Source organism: Kwoniella newhampshirensis, chromosome 1 (assembly GCF_039105145.1).
Source record: "Kwoniella newhampshirensis strain CBS 13917 chromosome 1, whole genome shotgun sequence".
NCBI classification, from domain to species: Eukaryota; Fungi; Basidiomycota; class Tremellomycetes; order Tremellales; family Cryptococcaceae; genus Kwoniella; species Kwoniella newhampshirensis.
In genome coordinates, this window is record NC_089955.1 from 1,764,945 (window position 1) to 1,784,654 (window position 19,710).

The following is a 19,710-nucleotide window of genomic DNA, read 5'->3' on the forward strand; positions in this document are numbered from 1 at the left end:
CATCTGCACATCGACCATCCATAGCCCATACAACTTATACATTCAATTTTGTTCGTTTCCAGATCAAACGTGAACCCGAGCATACCATGTCCGATCTACCTAAATACAGACAGACCATCGCCGCACTTCCCAAGGAGAACTTTCTCGTGAGTCAATCTTCATAGCCTCTGCTCAATCGCAAGACCATCTGCTGACATACTTCTGCCTGGTGGGTCCATAGTTCGGTCCTTCTCCCATCTCCTTCCTTCCCAACTTGACGAAACAACTGGGAGGTCAGGTCAGGATTTACGCAAAGAGGGAAGATTGTAATTCCGGATTGGCATATGGCGGTAACAAGGTCAGAAAGGTGAGTAATAGTCCACCCTTGCTAGAATGATTGTTCAAAAGCAGAGGCCATGTCCAAAAGAGGATGATCGATGTTACTTGAGGTATTGACAGGACCCACACGACGTGAGCTGATGTATTTCTTGCAGCTCGAATATCTGGTAGCCGACGCCAAGGCCAAAGGTTGTGATACCCTTGTTTCGGTCGGTGGTGTGCAATCGAATCATACTAGAGCTGTCACTGCCACAGCTGTCGCTTCAGGACTGAAGGGTGAGTTTCAAGCATCATCGTCTCCTTTCAACCAACCGGTCCCTCCATCTCTCTTTGCACCGCGCCTACCCAGTTTTCCTCTCCCCCACGAGCGTCTTCGGCCGGCCAAGGCTGGAACCCTCATCGATAAGTATCACGTCCACACCTCCTTTCCTATCTGCGAATAGAAGTCTCATCCTGCACGACGTGAACAGAGCTGATGCTGTTCTCCAGCCGTCACCGTACAGGAGAAATGGGTACCCATCGACCCCCCTCTTTACGCCGAGACCGGCAACATCCTCTTGTCCCGTCTAATGGGCGGTGATGTGAGGCTTAACCAGGAGACTTTCGATATCGGCCACAAGGCGGCTACGGAGGCTGCGTTCAAGGATGTGCAGGATAAGGGTGGGAAGCCTTAGTAAGTGGAAACAAGTCCAACAATCCGGCTCTGCTATCCTAGTACCACATCTTCTGCTTCATCTGCAAAGTCATTTACCTAAGCTGGACGTTTGAGCGAGGTCGTAGTCCGTCAATCTGCTCCACATCACCCTCTTCAACCAAACCTATTCATCCGAGTCACTGATGATACGCCCTCATTCACCTAGCTATATCCCCGCAGGTGCCTCAGACCACCCACTCGGCGGTGTAGGATTTACAAACCTCATCATCGAAGTCGCCGAACAGGAGAAAGCACTTGGAGTCTTCTTCGACACTATCCTCGTCTGTTCCGTGACCGGTTCATCCCACGCCGGATCTATCGTCGGTGCAGTCGCCGAAGGTCGTAAACGTAAAGTCATTGGCATTGACGCCAGTGGTAAACCAGAAGCTACCAAGAAACAAGTCCTTAGAATAGCGACTAATACTGCTAAGTTGCTCGACGAGGATTTGGAGATCAAGGAGGAGGACGTGATCCTAGATGAGCGGTTCCACGCTGGTATCTATGGTATTCCAGATGATGAGACCATCGCCGCTATGAAGCGTGAGTGTGGGCGAGCCTCCGAACATAAACATTGATCATCGAGCTGTGACCAAAACGATTACGCCTATTTCCATCCTCGAGACCCCTGCTGACCCGTGTGACTTACGCAGTGGCCGCATCGACCGACGCTCTCATCACAGACCCGGTGTATGAGGGCAAATCCATGGCGGGCTTGATCCAGCTGATCAAAGAAGGATCTATCAAGCCAGGATCCAACGTTTTGTACCTCCATCTCGGTGGTCAGCCAGCTTTGAATGCGTATAGCTCTTACATCCCTCGTTAGTTGACAATATATCGCTTTCATGCATGCAGAACGTAGAAACGGATTGAAATATGACTTGTTCTGTTTGGTTCTGAAAATGTGGAGGGACTTGACACCGGTGACTATCCATCGCTGTGCACTTGCACTTCTCGACATTCATCGTCTCACATCACATCACATCACCAACACACACCCTTACCCTTCCTCCTTTCTGATCTGACCGGCGTGTGCCAGGCCTAGTGATCGCCTAGCTATCCCTTGCAATGACGAGCCCACCTTCCACAGTCTTTGCGAATGTGTACTACGAGCGAGTACGTCCTGCTCTGTCCATCCCCCCTCGACCAATTGTATCTTGGATCGCCTTCTGTCCGGTCTCTTACACTCGACCCTGATAGACTGACGATGTATTCTCAAATGTACTGTAGAAGACTGCCACTGCTCGACCATGTTACATCTGCAATCGACCCACTCAGACAGTTCTTGCTACTATCAAGACAGAGGACTTCTTGTACACATGCGATAACCATCTATTAGATCCGTGGGTCGCGTCCCTTTTGCCAACCCGCACATGACCACAGCTGATATATACGTTTCCGCGCCTTCATTTCATGTCCGATGATAATCAACCAGTGGATTGTAAGTGTCACAGTCCCGCGCAAGCGACACTTCTATGACCATGAGTCACAGCTAATCGTCTCGCTATGCTCTCAGTGCGTCGCCCATAGCTCCTCCTCCTACAGTCGCAAGTAGTCCGACCCCGGACGAGATCCGAAAAGTAGTAGAAGACTACAAAGCTAGAGAAGCCCGAAAGTCCAAAGACCAGGACAAAGAGAAGGAATCAGATCAGGACAGAAAGGACGAGAAAGAAGGACAAACCAAATCATCTTCAGCAGGGGGAGGTTCCACAAACCCCACACCTGTCGGGGCTACATCGCCCACTCCGGCTGCTGCACACAGGAACTTCACTCTGCACCGGTCGATATTCGAGATGAGGAAGAATGAGATCAAGAGGAAAGAAATGGGAGCGAAAGCCAGAGAAGTGGGCAAAGGTGAGTGCGACACCTTGATCGTGCCTTTGGCGATGGAGATGGTGACGACGATCAGTGCCGACTGGATGGAAGTCCGATAGCTGACAAGGAGTGCGGTCACAGGTCTACCACAAGTACCGAGGACGGGATTCTGAGATGTTGCCAGACGGCATAAGTAAGGCTGGGGGAGGCACGGGGGAGGACAAAGATGGATCACGAGTTGCGTCTAGGCAGCCGATCCTGTCCGAGTGCTGCTGTCCTTAGTAACACGAGCGCACTTCGACGTACCACCCGATCTTGAAAAAGAGGAGTTCTCGTCTGATCTCTGCTAAAGCTCTCCCGTGTCCTCGTGGTGGCGGAGGGCACAAAGGAGGTATACCTTCTTTTCCTGCTACAAGCATCTATATGTCTGCAGTGTTGTGGATGATGAGTGATCGAGCATGCATGTCATTTGCTATCTGTTCATCATGTTCGCATTGCAATGCAAGCCACACGCTTGTGAGCTGTACTACGTCTGAAAGAGTACCGTTTCTATCAGTAAAGACTGAAAGGATGTGTTCATGCGCCTCCAACATGAAAATATCAGCCCAAGAAGCATGAAATGAATTCAACCTCTTCGTTCCTCTTCATCTTTCATCACTCTTCTCCGAATTGACATTTCCTAGATCTACTGCATAACTTTGCACACGTCCACAGTCAACCGACGGACAAAGCCTCGACTCGTGGAGCAAGACGCATAAGTGCATATCGGGCTCAGACCTCGATCCACCCCCTCCCCTCCCGCCCTTTAAGAAAACAAGGAAATAAGTATCAACATGCCTCCCAATGCAGCTAGGACAATCTTCGGTGGGTTCAACTTCTCCCGCAGCCTCTCGTCTGTCTTAGTATCACTACTATAATGTCTCGTGCCACTCGCTCCGTGTCGTCGAACGAGCGGCTGCTGATGTCTCTGGTGCTATTTTGTGACAGTCGCAAACATCCCCTAGTGAGTACTCTCTCATTCTGTATTTCCGCCTGTGACCTGGGCACTCCATCTCTCATGAGTGGGGGAAAGGGTGATCGATAGGAGGTGTGCTGATGCTGTACCTGCACTGTCTACAGCGATGTTTCTGAGGAACAGCTTGCCGGCGTTTTCTCCGAAGCAGGACCAGTATCTAACGTAGAGTAAGCCCTCTTCCCCCTCCCTCTCCTGGCCGTCGTCAGCTGTCCACCAACGGCGCATTGCCTACGTCTTCCTCAATGAGCTGACCCGACTGCCGTAGAATCAAATTCGACCCTCAGACGGGACGATCTAAGGGATACGCTTTCGTGCAATTCTATGGTAAGTCGAACGAAACCTGAAAAAATGAGAGCAAGCGGAAATGTGATCTGACATCTCTTCCTCAACTCCCCTTGCTCTGTCCTTCCCCTACCGAATGTGCTGTATCTACTCTTCAATGCCATCTCTCATAAATCCTCGTGATTGCAGACGAAGCAACCGCTCTCTCGGCCGTCCGAAACCTACAGGAAGCCCCAGTGAACGGTCGTAATCTTCGAGTCGAGCTTAGCACCGACGAACCAGGACCTCGAACTGGTGGTCGAGGAGGCGGCGGAGGTGGGGGCAGAGGAGGACGAGGCGGAGGTGCAGGTGGCGGCGGAGGTCGATATGGTTCTCACCAAATGGACGACACTCCACCACCACGAGGAGGGTATTCTGTTCCACCACCCGCTCTGGATCAGGGATATGGAAGAAGACCAGGACCAATGGATGACATGCCAGCACCGCCCCTGGGTGGTGGAGAAAGAGTAGATCTGAACATGTTACCACCTGGCGTCGATGTAGGTATGGGCCAGAAAGCAACGGATGTCATAAGCAAGACCCTCGCAGCCATCAGTCCTGGTCAAATGCAGGATGTCATGGCGAGTATGAAGGTGAGTGGTCGGAACTTCACTAGCATTGTTCCGTATGGTTACATTTGGGCTGCACGTCATGGTCTGTATGACGACAGAATGCGGATTGAAGGTTGATGAATGTGGTGATTGATTTGGCACTGATGCTTCCTCTCATATCAGACCCTCATCACGACTAATCCCGAGCAAGCGAGACAATTATTGAGCAGCAAGCCTCAACTCGCATATGCTCTTTTCCAAGCCATGCTGCTCATGAACATTGTTGATCCATCTGTCCTCCAGGTGAGCTTCCCAGCACTGGAAAATGGCAAACGAAGCTGACGATCACGCCAATCTCACAGAGAATCCAGCCCCTGCCAGCAGTCGCTCCGGTCTCTGCTTATCCAGCCCCTGCACCAGCTCAGCCTCCTGCCTATCCTCCTTACCCACCCGCCCCTGCCCAAGGGCTTCCTCCCACCAACTATCCTCCCTATCCACCTTCGAACTCGTCTTACCGCCCACCGCAAGCAAGTGCTCCAGGAGGATACAACGCCCCCCCTCCAATCCCTCAGCCCGCATACAATGGTGGTCATGGTGCGCCTGCACCCGCACCGCCTGCTTCGGGTCTTGCAAGTCTGCCCGCATCTGCACAAGCAGCTCTGTCGACTCTGCCGGAAGACCAACAAGTGAGTGACGATCGTTTCTTCGCTTCCAGCTCCTGTAGCAGAGGAGTCGATGCTGACCGCTGTTCACAATAGCAAATGCTCCTCCAAGTTCTGCAGCTCACTCCAGACCAGATCAGCGCTCTGGATCCCACCCAAAAGGCTTCGATCATGCAGCTGGTAAGTGTGGGCAAAAATCAAGTCTGATTTCCGCAGGCTGATCACCTATATTCGACACGCAGAGACAACAATTCCTCGGAGCAGCGGCGTAAGACCTGATGATTATCGGGAACGATCAGATTAAGCAGCTGGTGGCGAGAGACGGATGGTAGAGGATGCGCCCAGAGAAGCAGATCAGAAGTGAATTGACTGAGATACGTCATTATGCATGATGGTAGATCCGGCAGCTACTTTTCTCTCCCTTCGTTTGACTTGTTCCATGTACTAGCTCTCCCTTGCACCGGAATGATCTCATAATTTCCCGACCTTGCTCGGTTTCGAACGATTGACCTTCATTTATATTTCATCATCGTTGACTTCCTCGATCGTTGCGGATTGACGTGGTCTGAGGCCAGTGACGTCCGACGTGGGTGCACTCTCCGCTCCAGTAGCTGCTGCAGTAGCTGGTTCGACAGACTGGTCGTCCACGGCAGCAGGATCCGACTTCTTGGACGACTTGGTGCCTGGGACTCGCTTCTTCTTCTTCTTCTTTGGTTCATCGTAAGCCCAACCGGGTCTGAACGAGTCAAACTATTGTGAAATGCAGGATCAGTCACTCGTCGAGGTTTGGCTCAAAAACGGAGTTCCCTGAGCCACTCTCCAAGGAAGGATTCTACTCACGAATCCCACGTCTTCGAACAAGTTCGGATAGATCCAAATTGCTCTTTTCATCGAGACGACCGTCAAACACCAGAAGATCAACCTGACGATGGCCAGAGCGATGAACAGTCCGACAAGACATAAAACTCCGATGGAGAGATACCAAACACCTATACGAAGTTTGACAGGCCAAAGGGGGAACATCACTCCTGCCAACATGACGACGACCATTGCGAATCCACCGAGAATCGTGTAAAGGGGAGATCCATCGTAAAACCAGGTGTAGTAAGAGAGCGGGTCGAACGATTGTTGCGGGGCGAGCTGGAGTGGTTTGGGCGTTCCTGGTGGAGGAGGAGTAGCGAGGGTCGGTCGATCTGTTCGGAGGAAGAAAGCGCTGCAGAACGGAGCAGGACCGTAAACAAAATGAATAGTAGGTATCAGGAGTTATGTGATGCAAAAGCGAGGAGTGATACGAATGAGGACATAAGGGAGATCGAGGATGACGGGGGTAATGATTGAAGGAGGATGGATAGTTTTAGGATAAGGCAGCATGATCTCGCCAGATGTCAATGAGGAGACCACTTACAATGGCAACAGCTTGACCATCAACGCTTTCGCTTCCTCCTCATCCTTGACCACAGGAACCTTCTTCAACTTTTGATACTGAGGACTGAGCAGTGTTCGAACGGCGGTCTTGCCTGGATTTTGTAGAAAAGGCAAGGTCAGTATGTGTACCCAAGATACTGTAGGAGTGCGCGCTTGCGTACGAGGTCCGAGGAGGTGTCGAGAAGGACGACTGTACTCGACTGGGTATAGATGATACCTGAAGAGACAACGACAACATCACACACCTTTGAAGTAGTCCACACGCTTCCCATTCAGAATTCCTCTTCTGACTTTAGGGCCGTTCTTTCCTCTCAGAAACTCGATGACATTCTTCAGCTCTGGGTCGGCCTGAACGAGGATGAGGGTCATTCTATTAGCACGCTGTTGTCCTGTTGCCCTCACTTGACTTTCGTTGCATGGAGAGGGAGGAAAGGGCTTACTCGTTTTCTGAGAGTCGGAACAAAAGAAGGAAGGAGCGATCATTCAATGTCAGCCGACTTGAGCAAGCTGTGAAGAATGCAACGGATATCACGTACTGAGCTTCAACGACAGGAGTAGCGTCCGCCGGTCCTGGCATGATGTAGAACTTTCACCTTCGTCGTTATGCAGTCGAAGAGTTAGGAGGCAGGGGAAGGAAGCAAAGAAGAATGAACCAGTCGATATATGACCGAGACAAAACACGCGCTGTCATCGTCCACCGAGTCGTGGCGGTGACTCGAGCAATCAAGCGCGGACAAAGCCACAAGATTACGCTACTCAACGCTGAAGTAGAGATTGGATAAGTTCACGAAATCATGTTCACGGTTATGCTTGACAAGGTGGTCAGACCCGGGACGCCCGGTGTGAGGGATGAATGATGCATATGCAGATGAGCTTTGCTGAATGACAATATCACTAGTACAATTTCGGTCTTCTTTGCTTTGGTCCTCCTTTGCCCTTTGTCAGAATATATGCGAGCATGACAGTCGTTGACGCAGATAGAGACAACCTGCACAGCGAAAAGGGGTCGAGAGGTCAGCCAGGCAGCCCAGTCAACAGATGGCAATCATGAAACCGACCAAATAGCCGCGTACTGTGCGTGCTGATTTCTCAGTTCGACATGAGGCGGGCGACCGACAGGTATACCCTGTTGCATCAGCATTGTGGGTGCATTGTCCTGGTCTTTGTAGGCGGGCAATGATCAGCTACGGTTGATCCACGTTGAAACAGAGATGATATTCTCGATCCTCACCTTCAATCGCGTCCACCAAAACCGGTTGAATGCCTTTCTGTTCACCACCGCACCATTCCGCCATCTCCTCTATATCTTTCCAGAACCATTCATTCGTCTCTTTATTGTTCTTCGGCGTCCAAACGGTCATCTCCCCAGGTCTCGTCAACATGCCTTCAACGACGAGTTCCTCTCCCGTCGATCCGCCATCGGACGAGAGTCCAGGTGGGACTTGCCGTCCTTCCCGAATCGCTGTTGCTCGCGTCGTCGTTATGAATCCTCGGTTGACCAGAACAGTAGAACCGCCTGATGCTCGGACAAAGGGTAATATGAGATGATAGCCTGGGAAACCGTCTTTTGTTTGTGGACCAAATAAGATAGGAGGACCGGTGAATTGTCCTCTCAACAGGACTCTCCGAAATGCAAAATCGGGTAAAGCCTCAAGACTGTGAGATAGCGCACGACTTGGTGAGATATGTCGTTGCAGGTAGTAAGGAATAGGTGGACTCACTTGATATTGGACGGTAAGAGCATAGGAGGTTTTTGTAGATTCCGATCCACCTCATCGATCAGATCTAATTTCCACTTCAACCTCTTCAATTGCCATACTCCGAGAAATCCAGTGAGGATAGGTACGAATATGAGCACGATGGTTGTCGGTCTGAACAGATTTGACCGAGCCGATTGCGAAGGCATGAAGCTCGTCGAGGAAGATGCGCGAGAATGGGGGAAGGCAGTGGAGGTGGGGTGGATGAGCGGGCGGCGAAGGGGTTTGATCGGCCGGAGAGCCGTCTGCCGCAAAGCGGAGAGGAACGAAGCAGAACTTGTAGGACGAGCCATTTCGGTATCAGGTGGAATGGGTGTGAGTCGCCCAAAGAATGATTGAGCTGATCAGTGTTGAAGGCGACGATGGATTTGACCATGAAATGAACGATGGATCAGGATGATGGAGGTGGAGATTTGACTTTTCGATGAGGACCATTTGATTCCGTTCATGCGTCGCTCCTGTATGCAGTGAGTCAACCGTCAATGATCACAACAACAACAACAACAACAACAACAACAATAACAAGCACTCTTGATTTCCATCTCATTGACAGATCATGATGATCACTTGACACACATGAACACCCCCCCTCGATCTGCTCGATGCAGAACTCCGCCTCAGAGTCGTCACGATGCACCATATTCGCCTCATCGACCAAACCACGCTTCATCTTCTCGATCAGGCCTGAACCCTCTTCCTCCCTTTCAAAGTCTGTTGACATGGGTCCACAGACCGCAAGCCATAGCGAAATGCTTCATCAGCGATGTATATCGTATGCAGTCTATAGTCCCCGAGTCTCAGGAAGCAGCGCTGTATGCTACGAGAGGTACGTCCCCAGTGTCCTCGAATCATTCGACAAGAAGGTCTGTGCTGATGAACCTTGACCATCTAGATATCTTCTCATTGAACAACTTTCCTTGTAGAATGGTAGAGATTGTGGGTTGGGTAGCTGGAGTGGATCACAAGGAGACTACCATGACTGTCACGCGTAAGCTCAGGCCTGACATAACGGTAGTCGTCACGGACAAGCTGATATGGCTATACGGCGTAGTCGATGACGGTGACGGCGAACATGTTCTACCTGTGCTCATACGACTGTCACTCGTCAAACTTTCAACAAGGAATCCGGTTGAAGCAAAACCTACAGATCGAGTTCCTTCAGCAGCCTTCGCATCTGCTGCCACACGGAACGCCGCGAAACGCAAAGCGATCGACGAGTGCGATTCCAATGGATATCCGGTACCCGTCAAGCGAGCACCTCTCAAGGTGTATGATCGAAAGGACGTCCGCGTAGGTGATACTGTGAGAATTGTAGGGAAGATCGACGAGTGGCAGAGAAGGAAAGCGAGCGGAGAGGTGGAATGGGTCCGACAGGTTGTCGTGGAAGAAGGTGCAGGAGGGTCTATATGTGAGTTTAATCAAGTGGTAGCTAATCGATGTCATGTGCACTCAGCGAGAATATTGCGTAGCTGACCTGCTTCCTCAGTCGCCGTGGATCCAGATGCACAACACATCCATGCGGCTGAGGTGTGCAGACTGCACGAGGTGTTGTACGCTCGGCCATTCGTCATATCGGACATCCAGGCTGGCAAGACTTCACAACCGCCGACGCCGATCAAGTCTCTACCCCGGTTCTCGGACAGCATCGAGCCTACAAGCGAAACACCAAGCGACTTGACCATCATGGATGCTGAGCCTGAGGTAGGTTGACTGTTTGCTGTGCGGTCATTGCGTGCTGACCGTTCATCTCGATGTTCAGTTGCGTGACCCGGCCAGATTAAGATCGTCACAGTTGACCGATCGAACTTTCCGACAATACATGCTCGATCATATGACGCAAGAGACAATCAAAGCTCTCCGGACCATCGCCGACGAGGGTCCTGGCCGATCTCGCGCAGCACTCGAAGCTACCTTCCCCGAATACAGACCGCCGAGCTGCAGAGCCAAGAAAGGTAAAGATGTCATCCGATCTGATACGAATGTCGGTCTGTTCACACCAAGCACCCGGCACAACTCCATGATGGAAGACCACAGCAGTACGCCGACACCACGATCCTCCAGATTACGGAAGGTTGTGTCACAGCAGTCACCCTTATCACCTTTGAAACCGTTTACCATCTCGTCAGTACTCTCAGACGAACGACTGAACACCCTGGCCAGATTGGTCGTGGACAACGAGGTCCGGAAAGAAGAGCGACGACGAAAGAGACGTATACGAGACGGCTTGGCTACGAAGAAGGATCTGACAGTGGAAGCGGAACGGAAAGCGCTTGGGTGGAACAAAATAAAGGAGTACTGCCTGCCTGTTGAGGAGAGAAAATACAAGATGGAAAAGCTTGTTGGATGGGTCATCCGCAATGTCGCAGAGGAAGGGAGTCTGGTGCAGGTCCGACTATCGAAGCATCAAACTGGAGGGAACGGTGAGCAATGGGGGTATCTACCTCTGCCTCCGCAGCTGTTGCTTCCGCTCCTTGTCCTCCATCTAGAAGCTGAGAGGAATCTGAGAAAGAGTACATTTAGACGGAAAGGAGATCCGAGAAATGGGAACGGAATGACCGTTGACGAGCTTGTAATCAAGATGCGAAGATGGGGAGAGGAGGGGAGATGGGAGAGAGTCGGGGATTGGAAGATCGAAGAAGCGGTCGAATGGGGTGAAGAGCAGGGTTGGCTGAGAAGGGAAGGAAGAGGTTGGTGGGTGATTGACGGGGGAATGGGTCAATAATGTCTGTTTTACATCATGTGGTGCTCGATCGCCAAACTGTTTTCTCTGCTTTCTGCTCACTCTGAGCTATGATACTTTTGCATTTCATGTTATGAACCCAGTACTTGATACCATACGTTCCTTCGGGGTCGTGTACATGTCGCTGTTGTCGTCATTCAGGATGACGCGTAACTGACTAACTTACTTCAAGATCTAACTTACCTCCACCGTCGATGAACACGTCACGAAACGTACTCTGACCTGTATCCAATCAACATTTCATCTTTATCTTCTCTTTGCAATTGAACAGCAAGATCGTTGACCATTCTCTGCATAGCCGTTGAAGATAGTGCTCTCACGACCAAAGCTTCCGTTCCGGATACATACCTCTCCGCCGTATCACGGACGAAACGTACCTGCTCAAGATGCACTATTCGAACTTGCGTCAAACGCTCAAAACGCCCAGCTGGACACAGCCCCAAGAGAACGTATGTGATCCCTGCAGGACCCATGACCTAGCCTACTTCTCCTCCACTTGTCACCATGTCTACTGTCTTTCGCCGTCTGAAGGCCCAATACTTGCCCATCATTCTCTCAAACTTCAATCCGTTCATCCCGTTCGACCCACTCAACGATTCAATTCCAAGTTTCCCAGCTAATACAGTCTCATTCAAACGGTAGATCCTCCTCGAACCATACACCTATATCTCCGCGAATCCTGGTAAAGAGATCCGAACCAAGTTGATCGAAGCTTTCAATCTGTGGTTACATGTCCCGGAAGATGATCTGGAGATTATCACGAAAGTGGTGAGGATGCTACATAATGCGAGTTTGTTGTGAGTGCGACTTTCCCTTTCGCTCCATGGGTGTGTCATGATTTCGATGAGGCGAGGGGAGGATGGGTGAGACGGAGGGTTGAACTTCGTCGCAATGCCAGACTGGGAGGAGAGAAAGGACCAGACGCTGAGAACAGGTATGCTATGGCACGAGAGTTCGTGCAAGGACTCGAGAACCAGCATCATTTGTTCAGCAGTCGCTCAGCACTGACTTAACCTGCCCTCAACAATCACGTAGAATGGACGACGTCGAAGACTTTTCAGAACTCCGTCGAGGTCTCCCAGTAGCTCATACCATCTATGGTGTTCCCCAGACGATAAATACAGCGAATTACGTCTATTTCTTGGCGATGCAAGAGCTGTTACAGCTGAGGACGGAAAGAGAAGGAGGGCAAGTGGGGAAGCAGGGCAAGGAGGTGGATTTGGTCTCTCTTGTCACTGGTGGGTATATACTTGGTGACCGATCGTTTGACAGTCAGGGGAAGAGGGCAACCTGTATTGCTTTGGGAAGGCGCAATGACAACCTTTCCCAGACTATCTTTCAACTCAGACCGACCAGCGTCTGCCTGTCGGGCATCATAAGCTGACATCTCTTCTTAGAGGAGCTACTACAACTGCATCGAGGTCAGGGGATGGACCTTTTCTGGAGAGATAGTCTGACCTGTCCAACCGAAGAAGAATACATCGATATGGTGTTGGGAAGTCAGTCACCCCAACATTGTTGTGAGCTGGCCAGGAATGTTCCAGCTGATAGGTTGTTTGTCTTCAGAGGCTGGAGGTCTCCTGAGATTAGCTGTCAAGCTAATGATGGCCAAGTCTGTATCCAACGTGTACGTCTTGTCGTATCTCTACCCTCTACTGCCGTCGGATAGCAATTCCCAGTTACAGCCCTCCCTTCGGCCAACACGTAGACTTGTCATTCTGACTGATCTTCCACACAGCGACTACGTCCCACTGGTGAACCTAATTTCCGTCTGGTTCCAAATCCGAGACGATTATATGAACCTTCAATCCACAGAAGTGAGCTTCGCCTCTCTGTTCCGAACTCATTTGACAAAGCTCCTGGCCGACTTGTAGTACGAAGCGAATAAGGGGTTCTGTGAAGACTTGACAGAGGGGAAGTTCAGCTTCCCAGTAGTCCATGGGATCAAAGCCAACACTCAGAATCGACAAATACTAAGTGAGTCGTGCATTTCAGAATGTTTCGGTGTCATTTCCTCCTCCGAGCTCCTTACAATGCCATGAAGCGCCAGACAGAGACTGAATTTGAATCCATCCGAACTAGATGTCCTACAAAAGAAAACTACATCCGTTTCGCTCAAGATACACACCGTCGAGTACCTCAGAGACCAGACCAGAACCTTTGTGTACATTCGACATGTTATGGTTCAACTGCAAGATCAGATTGCGGCGGAACTTGAAGACCTGGGAGGCAACGGACCGCTGGAGCAGGTGGTCAAAGGTTTGGCAGTGCATTTAGAAGAAGGTGACGAGGCGGGTCCGAAGCCAGAGTGAGATGTCTCGTTTGACACGATGTACAATATGATAGTCAAGCTGTTGTTGTAGCTCAAAGCGATCATATCATAATCTGCATTTATGACAACTTCTTTTGTACACCTGACAGGAGAGGGTCCTGATGCTATTAGTCTGTACGAATCGTAACCTGGACACTTGTAGAGATGCTCATCTAGTCAAACAAGCGGTCGTCTGAGGTGGAGGGAAGGTGGAGGGAATCTGCCTCTCAATTGGTTTGTCTCCTGGATCTTTCTGTATTTTCCTCCTCAGTCACTCGACACCGGCGTAACCACCGGGAGATAAGGCTCATCTGTGTCGCGCCCACTGCAAACGATCCGCTATCGCCTGAGATATCTTCACGAACATGCCGATCGCAATCCCCAATCCATCCACATCAACCCACCCCGCAATCACCCTTTCCCCTCCAGCTATCAGCACCACCGCGCCCCCACCATCCTCGCGAAATCCTGTTCGATTATCGGTCGCGCAACGGGACACGTCTTACGAGGCTGGACCTAGTACAGATACGCTGACTCCATCACACGATGCAGAAAGCGACGCGTACAAACGGGCGGCTGTGAGGAAGATCACGTTGAAACGCAAGGTGGATAGATGGATGGACAAGCTGATGGAGGAGACTGTCGATCGTGCGACGTTCAAGAAAGCTGTGAGTGGGGTCGATTATAAGCAGGGTCATTGGGTTCTGACTAGTTCGATGAATACCCTTGCTTCGTTTAGGCATCATATCTGACTCCACCTCAATACCTCGAAATCATCCACGAAAGACACCTGAACTCCCTCTGTTCCTACCCACTCTGTCCGAATCCGCCATACAAGCCTTACACCGCCGCGAAACGATATATCATCTCCACCCGTGCGCGGACCATCAAGCCTTCAGAGGGGAACGAGGAGGAAGGGTTCTGTGGGAAGAAATGCAAGGTGAGGAGTGCGTGGGTGGAGAGGGGTTTGAGCGGGGAAGCTATCTGGTTGAGATCGAAAGATGTGGAGGTTGAACTGCTGGAAGAATTGGAGGAGAGGGGAGAGTTCTCTTGGGAGGACACGCAGGACAGGTCACTACGGAGAGAGAAGGTCGAGTTATCGAAGAAAGAACATCAGTCGGGGGGATCAGCTCACTCGACATCTACAGCGACTTCTGCTCGTGTGCGACCAGCCCAGACAACGCCGCCGCCACCGCTACCGCCGCCTCCTCCTCCTCCCGCACCTCAGTCCAACGACTCAGTCTCAGCGCTCATTGCAAGTTTGACCATCCATGAACGGCCGATCGCCATGGCAGCACCAGTACCCTCGTCACCTGCAAAGCCGTTGCCGTCCGAGACAGCGGGACCACCGTCGAAGATGCCGTCACAACCGCTACCACTACCTCAGCCGAAACCTGCACCCAGCTCTGCTGCTCGAGCCAATCCGTCGTCATCACGCGATGCACGTCGTACAGCTAATGCATTGATATCGGCTCCCACATCTCAACTAGCAAGCACTTTCATCTCAGCAGCGAAACAAGTCGGACCGGTCCATCAGCTCGCAGATAGCGATAAAGAGGAAGAAAGGGAGGAGAGCGACTGGGAGAAGGATATGAGCTGGGGCGGGGAGGAAGACGATGAGACGAAAGCATTGTTTGAAGAAGCTAGGATGGCCAGGGAGCTGGTGGAGGACGAGGAGGGCAGCTGAGAGAGAGTGTGACCCGGTGGAGTGAGTGTGGAGGGGGGCTCGGAGACCGCGACTCGAAAATCTAAGGCTTTAGACGGCTTAACAGTATCAAGGTTAATGAAATGTATTTTGGGAACACATTTATCATGGTCATCAAGCATCCAGTCACAATCTTTTCCTTTTTCTGTCGACTTTTTTCGCTAGGTTATAGCGTATGACAAGTCCTTTAGCTCCTTGATACCACCTGCGTCCACGACAAGTCGAGGGGTGTATATTGTGTTCCCCCCAGCGGTCAACGACTTACAAGCATAGGTAACGCTCACCGTCGGTCTTCTCCCTGGTCCGTCCAGTTCAACCGAGAATGGAGGCATTCTTCCAATACCGCTCCTTTGCACCCAAAACCCGACCGACGCACGAACAAGTACACGAGTCGGCCCTCGAAGAACCCAAACCGCTGACGGTCTACGTGAAGTTCGATCCTGACGATGCTCGGAATCCTCTCAACTGGTCGATACTCTACAAGACCTTTGTCATTGCGCAACTGGCGTTTCTGACGCTCGGTCTGACTTTCTCCAGTTCGGTCTCGTCTGCTGCAGAGAGAGGGATGATGCAGGAGTTTGGATGTGGTCAGCTCGCTGCGACGGCGGGTACGAGTTGTTTCTTGATTGGGATGGGTGTCGGGGCTATGCCCATGGCTCCCTTGGCCGAATGTGAGTGTTGATTTGCCACCTCCGACCGCGCAGCCTCATTACGGAACATGACTGGTTTCCTCTTCTCGCAGTGTATGGTCGACTTCCAGTCTACCTTATCACCATCCTACTCGCTTCGCTATTCGAGGTCGGATCAGCCTTAGCACCCAATACCGCCGGTCTATTGATCCTTCGTTTCATCGCTGGATTCTTCTCCACCACTCCTCTCTCCAACGCCGGCGGAACACTGAACGACGTCGGCGATCCACTCCTACGAACACTCGCTCTACCACTTTTCTCCACGGCCGGTTTCGCCGGTCCGGTCCTCGGTCCCGTGATAGGTGGGTATGTCGCTCAGAACCCTTCTTACGGTTGGAGATGGTGTTATTGGGTATGCGCGATCTGGAACGCCGCATCGTTCTTACTCTGTTTCTTCTTCATGCCGGAAACGCTGGCTCCGGCCCTACTGAAGTTCAAGGCTGTGAAGTATAGACAGGTCACAGGGGAAGACTGTTGGAGAGCGAGCATCGAAGACGAGAGTCTGAAAAAGTTGACTCCGAAATATATGAAGAGACCGTTTCAGATGTTGGCGAGAGAACCTGTTGTCCAGTTCTTCATCATTTATCTCACTGGTCAGTGTTCCTTCGTCCTGGAAGAAAACCTTCCCTTTTCCTCCGTCTGCATGATCACGTCACCTCGTATCACCTCTAGCCGCATTCCGTCATGTCGGGTGATGTGCTGACAACCCACCCTTGTAGTCGTCTATACCGTCCTCTACGGCTTCTTCGACGCCTATCCCATCGTCTTCGCCAAACATGGTCTGTCAGGAGGCAAATTGGGACTCATGTTCTTACCCATCATCGTCGGCTTCATGATCCTCATGATGTTCAACTTCCTACACTACGCGCGATACAGGGGTTTGACCAGGGATGCCAAAGTCGGAGGGATCAAGAGGAGAGGAATCCATGATGGCAAAGTGGAACCGGAGGAGAGATTGGTGCCTCGTGAGTATCCTTCTCCCCCCTCGCGATTCCTGTCGGTCCGTCAGTTTCGCCAAAGGAAGGGAGAGGAAGACAAGACAAGAAGCGTGAGGTCCGTGCTGATGTCGATATCATTGTCTCAGTCATGTTTGCTGCGATTTGTTTTCCCGCTGGACTATTCTGGTTCGCCTGGACGTCAGGCCCTCAGTTCAATTTCTGGGTTCCCATGATGAGGTAAGTCCTGCCTGCCTTCATGCAATCATGACCGTCAGTGATCTGAAGGCACCTCACATCATAGCGGATTGATCTTTGGTATCGGACTGTTATCGATTTTCCAAGGATCAATGCAATATATGATCGACGCTTATGGACCCTATGCTTCTTCGGCGGTGAGTCTAGGTGTGAAAACAAGATATCTGAGTCTGTGGGAAACTGACGAGTCGGGAACATAGATGGCTGCTTCTACCCTTGTTCGGTATAGTGAGCGCGACCGATGAATGGATCGCCTTCCTATCACCGAATCTTGATTGACTGACTGGACTAATCACGTTCGTACAGGTGTACCTGGTCTCGTCATTCTCGCCTTTCCTACCATGTACGAACGACTAGGGGATCAATGGGCCGCATCGTGAGTCTCGCATAAGCATCTGTATGATATATCCGGACCACCCGCTCATGTCTGACTTTTTATCCCCAGCTTGTTCGGATTCATCGCGGTGGTCCTCACGCCCGTGCCTTTCGTCTTCTATATCTATGGTGAGCGTCTCTGGCTCTCGGGGAACCCTGGAATATCGAGACTGATATCGATATCTTGACAGGACATCGAGTCAGAGCAAACTGTCAATACACCGTGCGAGATTGAGCGATCTCTTCTTCGAGAATGTCTTTCAGTTCACAGTTCACAAAAGCCGCACAAATGATAGATGGATAGACGGATCGGCAGAATACAGCCCTCGTACCAACGTAGAGACTTTATAATGATGAAAAGCATATGTAGATTTACGTTCGATTAGTCGTGAACTTCATATCATACACCCTGTTGAAATGGTTTTTTTTTTATATCTCGTCTTCTCGCACTTGGGGTACAGGCAATCCAGCCGCTTCAGCCTTTGCCAATACTTTGATAGCCTATGATGACCATCCGAGTGAGCATAGGACTTGATGTACAGACCTATATAGAGAGGGGATTGACTCTCACTTGTTTGTACACCGGAGCGTCTATCATCGTACCGTCGAGCGTGTACGCGCCTTTACCTTGTTTGTCATGATGCTCGAAGGAGAATCTGACTCGTGCAGCTTTTAGAATATCTGCGACGACCGCGTATTTTGTAAGCGGGAATCCATCAAGGGAGGCTGGGAGGGACGGACTTACCTTTTTCGCTCGGGGAGAAAGATCGATGGATCACCTCGATCTGATCAGGATGAATGGCTTGCTATATTGACACACTGATCAACACATTGCCCTCACCCACCAAAGGTCCCTCTGTTGCTTTGTAAAGGGGGAGAAAGTTTGCCCACCTTGCCATCGAAACCTAATCGTCGACCTTCTTCCGACTCTTCCCTTAAAGCTTCTTTATCTTTGTAATTCACACAGACCTGCCAAGAGGGGCAAGATCAGCGGAAAGAGAACGTGACCGAGGTGTGGTTCCACAGCATGGAGGGGAGACAGGCGACGCACCAGGTCAATGGCCTGTAGACCGAAAGCTTTGGCGGTTGTGACCAGTCGAGAACGAGGGTATATTAGCTCTTCTCGTGTTGGTGTTCGTGTGAGGCCCACATCTGCACAGTCTACATTTTGATCGTCTTCGATCGTCAGCACTCAGCACGGAATACTGTGAGGTATGGAGGACCGCTGGGAATCCTATCATCTGGAGCAACGCGACGGTGCCAAGAAGGGTCGAAGGGCAACACAAACAGCACGAGTGGAACATACAATCTTCAGCTGCAAACTGATATATGTCTCCATCATTAGCTCCGCACTACATTGCCATTAAGTTACTCCAACTCACCAGTAACGCGTCTAGATGTCCTTCACCACTCGCCGCGATACTCTCGATCGAGACCATCGCCCTCGAATTCTCAATCATGGCAATGATCTTGATCGCCTCTTCTTGGCCTGATCGTTTATGTTTCGGCGCGAGCTTGTTGATCCGTGAAATGAGGTAGGCGATATGTTCCGCAGACGTCGTCTTCGGCAAGGCGATAGCTGAGAGATGTCTTGTGCGGAGCTATCATGTATATCCGCGGATCAGTGACCGAGATAGAGGAGGAGAGTGTACGCCATTGGTGCTCAAAACTCACCACTTCGTCCAAATCAGCTTCTTCGTATCCTGTACCAATAGCATTGATCCTGGCCATTACCTCTCCTTTCGGTCTTCTATCTCCCTACATCCCAGTCAATCACGTGAGCTCCTATTTTCCAGCCCGACCGTCCTTTGCACCAGAGCTTCTACACCGTGACCCATTCGATCACTCACGTCCAACAATTCCGCTACGAGCTTCCTCGCTTCTGCTTTCTTCGACGGCGCTACGCTATCTTCCAGATCGTATGCTATCGAGTCTGCCGGGCTCAACAGTGATTTCTGTAGCATCCGCGGATTGGATCCGGGTACTGTATGGTACAGGAGATAAACATCGCATCGGCGCAAGCACATCACGAGGTGATAGTGGAGCGAGAAACGAGCGTACACACACCATATAGCATTGCTCGACGAGACGTGGGGACTCGTGTGGAAGTGGATCGGGATCTCAGCCGGCATGACGAGCATG

General features: G+C 51.1%; 10 protein-coding genes across 10 annotated transcripts; 7 read left to right on the forward strand and 3 right to left on the reverse strand.

Moving 5' to 3' along the window:
• Positions 1-86: 86 nt before the first annotated feature.
• IAR55_000635 (1-aminocyclopropane-1-carboxylate deaminase) lies at positions 87-1,835 on the forward strand (the record flags this gene model as incomplete). Its single annotated transcript, XM_066943769.1, has 6 exons — positions 87-146; positions 221-346; positions 474-594; positions 808-991; positions 1,179-1,552; positions 1,663-1,835. 6 exons carry the CDS (start codon positions 87-89, stop codon positions 1,833-1,835), a joined length of 1,038 nt encoding a protein of 345 aa, XP_066806311.1.
• Positions 1,836-2,077: 242 nt separating this feature from the next.
• IAR55_000636 (uncharacterized protein) lies at positions 2,078-2,997 on the forward strand (the record flags this gene model as incomplete). Its single annotated transcript, XM_066943770.1, has 4 exons — positions 2,078-2,125; positions 2,240-2,352; positions 2,526-2,863; positions 2,966-2,997. The coding sequence occupies 4 exons, from the start codon at positions 2,078-2,080 to the stop codon at positions 2,995-2,997; spliced, it is 531 nt and encodes a 176-aa protein (XP_066806312.1).
• Positions 2,998-3,657: 660 nt separating this feature from the next.
• IAR55_000637 (uncharacterized protein) lies at positions 3,658-5,645 on the forward strand (the record flags this gene model as incomplete). The annotated part of the gene is made up of 9 exons (XM_066943771.1): positions 3,658-3,688; positions 3,812-3,827; positions 3,944-4,006; positions 4,105-4,163; positions 4,311-4,753; positions 4,895-5,014; positions 5,074-5,397; positions 5,470-5,553; positions 5,616-5,645. 9 exons carry the CDS (start codon positions 3,658-3,660, stop codon positions 5,643-5,645), a joined length of 1,170 nt encoding a protein of 389 aa, XP_066806313.1.
• Positions 5,646-5,889: 244 nt separating this feature from the next.
• IAR55_000638 (uncharacterized protein) lies at positions 5,890-7,375 on the reverse strand (the record flags this gene model as incomplete). Its single annotated transcript, XM_066943772.1, has 5 exons — positions 5,890-6,123; positions 6,214-6,586; positions 6,779-6,890; positions 7,044-7,168; positions 7,335-7,375. 5 exons carry the CDS (start codon positions 7,373-7,375, stop codon positions 5,890-5,892), a joined length of 885 nt encoding a protein of 294 aa, XP_066806314.1.
• A 317-nt stretch (positions 7,376-7,692) lies between these two features.
• On the reverse strand, positions 7,693-8,848 carry IAR55_000639 (uncharacterized protein; the record flags this gene model as incomplete). The annotated part of the gene is made up of 4 exons (XM_066943773.1): positions 7,693-7,786; positions 7,857-7,959; positions 8,030-8,454; positions 8,520-8,848. The coding sequence occupies 4 exons, from the start codon at positions 8,846-8,848 to the stop codon at positions 7,693-7,695; spliced, it is 951 nt and encodes a 316-aa protein (XP_066806315.1).
• A 631-nt stretch (positions 8,849-9,479) lies between these two features.
• On the forward strand, positions 9,480-11,277 carry IAR55_000640 (uncharacterized protein; the record flags this gene model as incomplete). Its single annotated transcript, XM_066943774.1, has 4 exons — positions 9,480-9,543; positions 9,607-9,963; positions 10,042-10,256; positions 10,315-11,277. 4 exons carry the CDS (start codon positions 9,480-9,482, stop codon positions 11,275-11,277), a joined length of 1,599 nt encoding a protein of 532 aa, XP_066806316.1.
• Positions 11,278-11,681: 404 nt separating this feature from the next.
• On the forward strand, positions 11,682-13,607 carry IAR55_000641 (uncharacterized protein; the record flags this gene model as incomplete). The annotated part of the gene is made up of 8 exons (XM_066943775.1): positions 11,682-11,744; positions 11,938-12,092; positions 12,331-12,533; positions 12,693-12,794; positions 12,862-12,922; positions 13,034-13,112; positions 13,170-13,272; positions 13,378-13,607. 8 exons carry the CDS (start codon positions 11,682-11,684, stop codon positions 13,605-13,607), a joined length of 996 nt encoding a protein of 331 aa, XP_066806317.1.
• A 364-nt stretch (positions 13,608-13,971) lies between these two features.
• Positions 13,972-15,293, forward strand: IAR55_000642 (uncharacterized protein; the record flags this gene model as incomplete). The annotated part of the gene is made up of 2 exons (XM_066943776.1): positions 13,972-14,274; positions 14,346-15,293. 2 exons carry the CDS (start codon positions 13,972-13,974, stop codon positions 15,291-15,293), a joined length of 1,251 nt encoding a protein of 416 aa, XP_066806318.1.
• Positions 15,294-15,633: 340 nt separating this feature from the next.
• On the forward strand, positions 15,634-17,803 carry IAR55_000643 (uncharacterized protein; the record flags this gene model as incomplete). Its single annotated transcript, XM_066943777.1, has 9 exons — positions 15,634-15,982; positions 16,054-16,593; positions 16,720-16,965; positions 17,085-17,175; positions 17,240-17,330; positions 17,394-17,421; positions 17,500-17,569; positions 17,639-17,697; positions 17,760-17,803. The coding sequence occupies 9 exons, from the start codon at positions 15,634-15,636 to the stop codon at positions 17,801-17,803; spliced, it is 1,518 nt and encodes a 505-aa protein (XP_066806319.1).
• Positions 17,804-17,997: 194 nt separating this feature from the next.
• On the reverse strand, positions 17,998-19,645 carry IAR55_000644 (uncharacterized protein; the record flags this gene model as incomplete). Its single annotated transcript, XM_066943778.1, has 10 exons — positions 17,998-18,069; positions 18,140-18,249; positions 18,314-18,374; positions 18,460-18,537; positions 18,620-18,729; positions 18,875-18,890; positions 18,951-19,169; positions 19,243-19,326; positions 19,419-19,552; positions 19,636-19,645. The coding sequence occupies 10 exons, from the start codon at positions 19,643-19,645 to the stop codon at positions 17,998-18,000; spliced, it is 894 nt and encodes a 297-aa protein (XP_066806320.1).
• Between the last annotated feature and the right edge of the window lie 65 nt (positions 19,646-19,710).